General features: G+C 47.2%; 1 protein-coding gene across 1 annotated transcript in view; it reads left to right on the forward strand.

The window, feature by feature from the left end:
• The window catches only part of ZBTB46 (zinc finger and BTB domain containing 46), an 83761-nt gene extending 76813 nt beyond the window's left edge, over positions 1–6948 (forward strand). The window contains exon 6 of the mRNA XM_019548310.1: positions 1391–6948. Within this exon, the coding sequence (XP_019403855.1) occupies positions 1391–1777 (387 nt within the window). The 3' untranslated portion in view covers positions 1778–6948. The remainder of the gene's footprint in view (positions 1–1390) is intronic.
• The last annotated feature ends 2805 nt before the right edge of the window (positions 6949–9753 follow it).

Consider the following 9753-nt stretch of genomic DNA (forward strand, 5'->3'; position numbering starts at 1 on the left):
ACTGACTCTTGTGGATTCATACTGGACTGTTGTTAGTCACAGTTCTCAGTACTGCTAATGCTACTCCTGAAGGCAGCAAGAGTGTTGACATTTCACCCCACTCATGCTTTTAGCCATGGTACCAGCTGTGCTGGTGGCTGAAAATTCATTTGCAAAGCCAAAGCAAATCTCTCTATTTATAGCTCAAGATTTTTTGCTTTTAACTAAAATGAGCTTGCTGCCGCCTGTTTTCCTCGTTTTTGGCTGGAGGGCCCAACCAATATTGCACTGTTCAAGCCATCGTATTAATACAGCAGGGCTTGCAAAGCACGGGAGAAAAGCAGTCATAGTATCCCTGTTGCCTGGTTCATAACTTAAGCACAAGGATTTGGTGTATTGTCCAGGGTCATTCTGCAACAGATTTGGGACCAAACTCCAGGCACAAGTCTCTGCCCACTGCCTCCTATAGGGGCCACTGTCTCTTAGAGGGGGATATATGGTAGAGCCATATTTTGACCCACCTGTGTTGTGTCTCCAGATAACATTTTCCAGGCAGCACGTTTCCTGACTATTTTGAGTGAAGATGGGGCTGCTGTAATATTTCCCTTCCTCCCCCGACCCCCCCATGCCTTTCCTCCCTGGGAAACCCATGTCACCACCACGTTTGAGCGCAAGGAAGTGTTTGTTCTAAACTTGACAGACCAAGGAGCAATGGTTTCAAGTTGCAGCAAGGGAGGTTTAAGTTGGATATTAGGAAAAACTTTCTCACTAGGAGGATGGTGAAACACTGGAATGAGCTACCTACAGGGGTGGTGGAGTCTCCACCCTTGGAGGTTTTTAATCTACATTAGGGGCTTGCAAAATGCAGCTACAGTGAAGCGGCTACTCTGATGCATCTGTGGTAAACTGTCCCTTTGTCTGACTTTGAGCAAGTACCTTTTTGTAACGTTGAGACCCATTCCTAGCAGCTTTAACGAGTGGATGGTAAAGGCCACTTGAAGAATCTGACTTTCAAAAATGCAGCAGGGATTTAAGGAGTGTGTGTGTGCATGTGCTGTAGTGCCCCTGGGGGATACAGGCATACTGAGAAAATGTCGACCGGTGATGGCTCATGCTAAAATTACTGGGTTGACGGCCAAAGGTGATTCAGAGAAGGATTTTGTCCTGCGTTATAAAATGCAGTCCTACTAATGTTATCACAAAGCAGAATGAAACACAGTGAGGATTCATGTCACGCCAAGGAGCCATCTTGCTTGTCCGTCCCTGATATTAGCTGGTGACGGTCACGGCTTACGCTCCTTTTCTTCTCTTACAGTGAAACAAAGCATCGTTTCCCTTGTGGAGCATGCTTGCAGTTCTTTACTTCATCTTTCCTGGCCTTAATTTTTTTTAATGTTGTCTCCTTTCCTAGGTGCACAGTAAAGATAAGAAATATGTGTGTAAAGTGTGCAATAGAGTGTTCATGTCTGCCGCCAGCGTGGGCATTAAACATGGCTCCCGCCGCCACGGGGTGTGCGCCGATTGCTCCGGACGAGGCATGGCAGGCCACCTAGATCAGAACGGAGGGGAAGGCTCCCCCGACGAATTGTATCCCGGCGAAGGCCAGTACATGGAAGATCCCGACGACATCAAAGTGGAGGGAGACGAAGAGATGGGCGACGATGACGACATCAAGTGGAAGGATGACGTTGGGATTTCACAAGACGACGTGATTCTAGATGATGACAAAGACGTCGACTCTCCGCAGGAGCAAGAGAACTCTGGGGAGAACGACAAGGATTTCACTTGGATTTCTTAGGGATTTTTGTTGTCATTTGTAAGGGGAGGGGAGGGCAGGAGGAAGGAGCGTGTCGGGAAAACTACGTAGCCTTGTTGTCGTCCATGTGTGCAAAAGATTTTTTTTGTGGGTTTTTTTTTTTTTCTTTTTAAATGACCCCTTGCTCTGTACCATTCAGATACTGTATTTGGAAACATTGCTTTTGGTGGCATCAGTTCCTTCCACCTTTCCCCTTCCTTGCCCCCCCCATGAAAACATGACTGTCTTGGTCTCTCTGTGGGAGCAAATCAGATTGCATGCAAATGACTTTGAGTTTCTGATGGTATGAGCACTGTGAGGAGAGTGTACTAAGGAGACTGTGTGAAGCATGTATTCCTTTGATCAATCTTCTTCACCCTGAATTAAAATATCAGGGTGGTGTTTGTGCCCCGAACAATGTTGTTAAGCTTTGTTCCAAATTCACAGCAGCAGTGGACTGACTTGCACACTGTAGGATCTTGTAAACAAGCCGACCTGTGCGGTGGAGGGTTTCCGCTGAGAACCCAGGCCTTTTGCAGAGATGGATTTAAATATGTAATTTCTGTCGATGGTGTGGATTGGTATCGTTTTTGTTTTCACAAAGCCAGGTAGATCAAAAGGCAAGTTGAGTTGCAGCCTTAAGAGCTCCTTTCATAGTAACGGGGCATCCACTTCCAAATACTTCACCGAGAACAATCATGAAATTATTGGGCCTTCTGGCATCCTAATCGTGTCCAGTCTTCCAACCGCGTTTGCTTCTGTTGTGTGGAAGGAGCAGCAGCGTTTCCCTATGATACGTTTACTACGTATGATGCATGCAGCAAGACACGAACGGTTTAGCGCCCAATTTGTTGGTTTGCGTGTAGTGTCGCCTTTCCCCTTTGGTGTCAGCTGCCTTTTCTGTAGATATATGCAAATTTTAGTAAATCTAAGGCATTTAACAAGATGAAGGGTCAACTGAAGTTGCAAGAAGCAAGGTGTGACGTTCTGGCTCTATGGAAGTCAGTTGCAAAGGCGTCCTCGACTTTGTGGAGTTTGGGTTTCACCCAACTTGTGCCGTTCTTCCTTGCCAAGCAAAAACCATCCCGCACAATTGGTAGGTTCGTTACCTAGGTTTAATTGACCAAGGACACCTGAATTTTTAGTGGTTGGCTCCATTTAAGAACCTGATATCTCCTCTGGAGTGCCTCCTCTGTCTTGTACAGCTGAGTTTCCGTGGGCCGGTTCGGTTTTTGCTCATATCGGCCACTGCTGCCTTCCTCTGAGAACATTTAAATCAGAAACCCAGTTCAAGTGTCCTGTTCGTAGTAAAAGCTTCTGCTTTACCTCTCATCTCTATGCTTCTGGTGCTTTAAACAAAGCCGAAGACCTCACTGTTTCCTTGCTTGGAGCAGATTTTTATACAATGTACATGAAACCTGCCACAAGAGGCAACTAGTTCAATCCGGAAGCCAAATGATTTAAAGGTGCTAATTTCTTTTTTTTCCAGTGGTGGGCAAGGCAATCTCTTATGGGGGAAAAAAACCCAGAAAAGTTCTCGCAGTTTAATTTTAAAAAACGGGAGATCCTGGCTCGACCCCGAGAGGAAAATTAAAAGCAGATTTTTACTGTCCAAGATCCCAATAAAGCAACTCTTCTGTAAGGAATTCAGCTATTCCAGGCTAAGTGGTGAGGGGTGATAACAAGGGAACCTGCTCCCCCACCCCCGGCACCTGAACCATAGCTGGATTTCTAGGTAGTGTTTTCTCGAAAGGGTCGCATCACCGTGCTTTTGTTCACGAGTCCTCGCTCCACAATCGTCTGCAGTCCTTTTGAAATTAAAAATAAGTAAAGCTCACCGACTGACCTATGCATGGTTTTTCCTGCCCACAGTCCTTTCTATTTTCACGTTGTGCATAAGGCATCCAGCAGCTTTGGGACTGCTGGCTTGCTTGTATCCATGAGTTGAACAAATATTTTTTGTTGGTCCTTGTTTCCCGCTCCCCAAAACACTCCATATTTTCAACACCTTCTGTTAGCTAAAAGTAAAGCTTTGTGATTGCTGTCTACGCTGCTGCTAAACTTTAGGATCAAGGAAGTTAAATGCGATTTGTTGCTTTTAGCCAACAAAAATGGGTAACCGAATTCATTAAATGTTCAAGGAATAGTGTGGTGGGGTCCTATTAAAAAACAAAAAAAACATTTTTATGAAACTGTAAAAAGGTGTTTTTGCATTTTAGCTTGTTGTAAAGCCCTATTACTGTATTTAAAAATATTTTAAGATTGGACCTTTATATACTTTTTTCTAAGTACAGAAGAAATCAGCAGTTGTGTTCACTGTGTGTTGTTCATAAGATTAGCTCACTGTTTCATGAATTTGACTGCCTTCACCTCTCAGAAATGCAGGCTGTGTATTTATTGACAGTTATCCTGTAAATATTAGTTTTTTTTCTTGAACTTCCAGCCATTGCCTGTTACATAGAGACAAATACATACAGTACTTCACAATATCTGTAGCTTGGCTTTTTATATAATAAATATATTTAAAAATGGAAAAAAAACCCAAGCCACACAAGAAACCTTCTGTTCCTAAGACATTCCATCTCTTTCATCCCCCAACTCCAACGTAAAAATTCACTAGCTTGAGCTCATATATTTAGGGAGAAACGAAAGGTTTAGATCCTGAGCTGTCTTTTCCCCCTCTCCTTGCCCCTACTTGGGTGAACTTAATTTTATATTGAGATTTTTGGGGTGCTTAGCTTTATTTTGTGTTTTATTTGGAAATATTTTATATATTGCTCTTTTGTTTCCTTTTCCTTTTTTTTTTTTTAAATAGCAGACAATAAGCCAAATGGCTTTCAAAGATGTTTTTCTAAATAGTGCGAGTGCCATTTCTGTGCTCTTCAGGCTGAGACTACAAAAAAGAGAGAGAAATCCCCACAAAAAGCTAACGTGTTATAATGTTAAAATTATAATATAGCACATGCTTCTATATTACTAACATACACTATATATACCAAATAAATTGTTCTAATATGTGACGTATACTTTTAAGTGCTCTCATTTTGACGGAGGTGTGCAGACTTGGAAATGAAGCCCTTTCAGGAATTTCTGTTTAGCGTTTCACACGCATGCAGGGGAGAATCGTGGGGTTTGATTTTAAAAAGGGGAAGCGACTTTGAAAACAGCAACACAGTCGATCCGATGGAAAGGGGATGCCTTCTATACAACTTTTTCAGTTTTTCACTACTTGCAACTGTGTTCAAGCCTTCGGCTCCACTGTCTTGACCTGTAGGGAAGTCTGTAAAACCAGGGGATTTGGGAGTGGGGAACTGAGCAAAGAAAGAGGCCAGGTCCTAAAAACCTGCAACGCCGTCAGTGCGTGTACAGCTGTGTGTCCCGGTTGCACCCATACCTCATGCTTTTCTCTCTCTAGACACTGGTCTAATCTGCTGCCTATGCAAGTTTCTTTTGCCCTCCTAGGTAAAGAGACTCAGCGCAAGTGTTGTATCTATCCAGCAGTTGCTCAAATTAACCTCAAACCCTTGCTCTTTGTATCTCACTTCAGGACTTTGTATTTTTCATTGAGCTCCCCTTTTTTAATTTTTCTAAAATATATAGATTATACAAATACAGTTTCAGAAAAGTACTCCCTTCATGGCGTATTGAAGCATTTAATCTCTCTAGAAATATCGTGGCTTCTATTTAAAAGTTCCTTTACACATGTAAACACTGGTCCCTGTATCTTGTTCTCATTTTTATATAAAACAAAACAAAACGGTGCCAGTATTTCAGAGCATTTTGAACAAGGCTTTGATGATGATGTACAACGGTGGAAGCCACCATTTTTGATTGATATGCTTTTATCTCTGCCACATGAAATAAACATATCAAGAATACTGCTCAATGATACTAAATGATGCACTCAGTCAGACTTCCATGTCATTCTGCATTAAAAGGTTTCTTTAACAGTGCAGCTTAGGCTCATGGCATCTCCTCTAGTCAGCTTTTATGTTGCTTCCAACAATGTGTCTTTAAAAACTCCTAATTTGTGCAGATTTGAAGAGTTTCTTATATATATAAGGTCACCATAGAACCTTACAGAGATGCACTATAAGTTGGCAGGGCGTTGAGAAGAGGGGCATGTCTAATGAAGGTTTTCAAAGTGACTGACTTGTTTTTTAAATTGGTGTTTAGGTTATTAAAAGAATATTTTTTTATGAAAAGGAAGCTGACTTCAGCATTAAGCCTGATTTTTATCCTTTTGTATTTTGAATTATGCCTTGAAATGTTCTGCCGTTCCAAAGTGAAAATTGCATTCAGTTGGCATTTTATATATAAATGTGTGTCCATTTTTTGGAATGTGTTACTTTGGCCTGGGTGTTCAACTCTTGCTCCTGACAAAGTTGTATATTCTGACTCTCCATCTGGGGTAGGGAGTTTGGTCCATACACTGCCATCTTTGAATAGGAATCTCTGCGAAAAAGCTCCACGTGGATACTTCCAATTTTGCACATCATCCTTAAAAAAAAAAAAAAAAAAAAAAAAATTTAAAAAAAATCCAAGAAAATGCAAAAACTGGAATTTTTTGCAATATTATGAAAGAATCTTATTTTAGCTCATTCTGTGACATGTGCAACTCTTAAGAAAGCCATACTTAATGGTTCTTTTTATTTTTAGAGTCTATATTGTGTTTTGGATTTCTGCCTTTTTTTTTTTAGGATTTCTGCATAGTAAGAGTGCTGTGTGTATGCTTTCATATATATTTATTTTTCAACGTGCTTCAAACCTGTCTACAAAAATAAAACTAAACACATAGGGGGCGGGAACCAAGACAGTGCTTGAAGATTGTTGATTTTTTTTTTTTTTTTTTTGCTGGGAATATTCTATATTATACTGACTTTATATTAATTATTATAAACCTGTGTTTGTATTGGAGATGTGTTTAATATTTTAGGGAGGTGGGGAGATTTTAGTAATCAGAAGTCAGTGGGAGAACATGACTGTGTGTTGTACTGATTTTCTGTAAATGTAGTTCAGGTAAATATTACCTTCTTTTCTAGTTGATCTCACAGTTTCTTGTCTGCCTGGGCATGCCCACGGGCTGCCTATCGATTATAATTACTTTGTGACGGGATTAGCGTAGACATACTTGCAAAATCAATCAGTTTCAATAAATTGGAAAATTGCTGCTACAACATGGTCCTGGTTTGTTTGCCCATAGGAGTCTGCTCATCTCTCTTACCCGCGAGCCGGGCTCTGACACCAGGCTGGCCACTGCCTCTATGGCCAGAGGCAGCTCAAGCTGGTCTGAGCTTGTGGGTGAAGGGGCCCATGCAATGGATAAAGGAGCATGCAGACTGCCTTCCCCAGCTTCAGATCCAGGGCCCAACTAAGTGAACTGGCTTTCTTCTCTCTGCCGGTGTTGCAAGGGGTTTTGCCTCAGTGGCTCTGAGTATAACATATCCATTTCCTTCCAGTAGTGGCGGAAAGCAGCCGGTGCCATCCCAGAGCCCCCTTGCACCTGGATCCCTGTGACCATGGGAATGGCCCTGGCCCTGCTGCCCTCCTAGGGTTAAGCCTGCTTCCCCTTCCTGCCTGTGCAACTTGGAGCTCCTTCTCCAGGCACAGCAGGGCTCAGGCCCTGCCGTAGACCGGCCCAAGCCCGCGTAACCACCCCTGCAAGGCTGCACACGTGCCGCAGTCCTGGATGGCACCGCTGCAGCCTGGGCCTGCCTGCAGTGAAGGCCGCTGTGACTGGCCTGTCCTGTCCTGAGTGCAGCCTGCTTGGCTGTGGGCCCCTGCTTGGAGCCAGGCAGGGCTCCCTGCCCAGGGCCAGCACTGCAGCCCGGAGCCGGCGGGAAGGGAAAGCGCTTGCTGCTGCCACCTGCTGCCGGCCCGGCTACCCGTGGGCACAGGCGGCCTCTGCTGCCACCCCGTGGGCTTGCTGAAGGGCCGGCTGGAGCCAGGCCTGGGCTGCTGGGGTCCCCGCTAGGCTGCAACTTTGTGCAAGGCTTGCGCGTACCTCCGTGCAGCAGCAGCAGTAGGGTGTGCCTGCTCTTTCCCAGCTGCTGCCTAGAGGGGAAGGGGGTGCATTTATTTGCTGCTAGGGCTGGTGCGGTGGGGGTTCAGTGGTACCCAAGCTACTGCATGCATGGGTTGCCCAGGCGTGGGCCCTGCTGGGGTGAGCGGAGAGGGCCAAAATCCAGATTTGCTGCAAGGAGCCCTCTGCACCCCAGGCCATAGGGAGAATGGGGGAGCCCCAGCCCTGTGGGGGAGGGTGGGGTATAGCTCTGCACTGCCTGCTCTGGGCTGTGGCAAGGGTTTGGTTTCTAGGAACTGGGGCAGATGCAAGGTGCCACAGCTGCTGGTCCCAGCAACACATCTAGGACCTGGGAGGCTCAAACCCGTGGCTAGAGGTGCCCCAGTGGGTGAAGGCCCAGCCCCCAGGCCTGAGCTGCATGGGCCCTGGGTATGTACCAGCAGGATCCCACGCTGTGGCCTGGACATACCACTCCTAGGAAACAGCCCGCGTGTGCTGGAGTGTGGACATGGTCTCCACTTCCTCCAGGGAGCCCTGGTGTTTCTGCCCCCATGGCTAGTACAAATACACCCACCCCTCTGTATGCAGCCAGCCTCACCACCCCTTCGCCTGCTCAGGCTAGACCCAAGAGCTGTGAGCAACTTGCACTGGCCCACGCTGCTGGCAGGAAGCAGGGGTGAGACATGAAGCCCTTGCAGCACTGGGATGAGCTACTGGCACCCAGTGCCCCTGCACAGACAGGAGTGGGGACCCTCACCCCAGGGAGATGATGGCCTGACCTGTGAACAGCTCCCCCAGGACCCGATTCCTGCAGCCTGCTATGTGCAATGCCCAGCTGTGCAGCACAAGTCTTCTCCGTGACAGTGCCTGGCCGAGGATGCCCCGAGAGCCCCCAGCTCTGAGCAACAGGCCTTGCCTGGGTGCAGTCCAGCAGCTGTTGCCACCCCAGACAAAAGCCACACAAGGCAGGTGGAGACGAACCTGGAAAAGAAGTCACTCCACTTTTATTTCTCCTCCAGCTCTGATGAGGCCCCCAGTCTTCCCCATGCCACCATCTGCAACATCCAGGAAGGAAATAAAAGCAGCCCCCACTGCACCTCTGCCATAGGTCCTGGTCAGAGCATGGGTCAATGTACTTCCAGTCAGCTGCAGTCCTGATCCTTGCAGGGGCTAGTGCTAGGAGACCCCAGCACTGCCCCCAGGTAGCGGGGGGATGCCCCTGCCCATTGCAGGCTCCAAGGAAGCACTGTGGTTGCTGCTGTGCCCAGGGACTCCCCCCACATCCTATCCCCAGGAGTTGGCCCAGCCAGGGGCAGGTGTGAGTCTTCCCCATGCGCTTCTCTTCTGCCGATTGCTGGGCACAGGGAATAGGAACCCCTCGTACCTGCCATCTGCTCCCAGGGCTCCCCTTTCCCTGCAGCAACCACCAGCCCCAGCCTGTGAGGTGCCCTGTCTGCAAGGGCCTGGCCCATGCCCCACTCAGCCCCTTTGGAAGGGAGCACTGGCCTCACCCAGCCACAGCTGCAAGGGACAGGTCAGGCAGAAAGGAAAAGCCTGGGTCTGGCAACAACCCAGTCTTGGGGTCCCAGAGGGACCTCAGAGAAAACAAGAGGGATGCAGGTGACAGCAAACCAAAGCAGAGGGACCCCACTGACCCCTGGCTTTAGTGCAGCTGCAGAGCCCCCTAATGCCCCCCCATGTTCGGTGTAGTCAGAGCCACACAAACAGTGGCAGATGTAGTCAAGCTCCACACGCTGGCAAAGGTGACAGATGCAGAGGCAGGGGCACTGCCGGGCAGTTCCCGTGAACATGTGGCAAAGGGCATGCAGTGACGTGTGGACAGCAAGTGGCACATCTTTGGCCCACGCACACCTGTACCTCTGTGGGAGGCGAGCCTCCCAGCCGGCATGCACAGGCTTGCCACACGCCTCAAAGCTGCCCTCCACCCAGAAACAAG

Source organism: Crocodylus porosus, unplaced genomic scaffold, assembly GCF_001723895.1.
Source record: "Crocodylus porosus isolate Cpor-Errol unplaced genomic scaffold, CroPor_comp1, whole genome shotgun sequence".
Classification (NCBI taxonomy): domain Eukaryota; kingdom Metazoa; phylum Chordata; order Crocodylia; family Crocodylidae; genus Crocodylus; species Crocodylus porosus.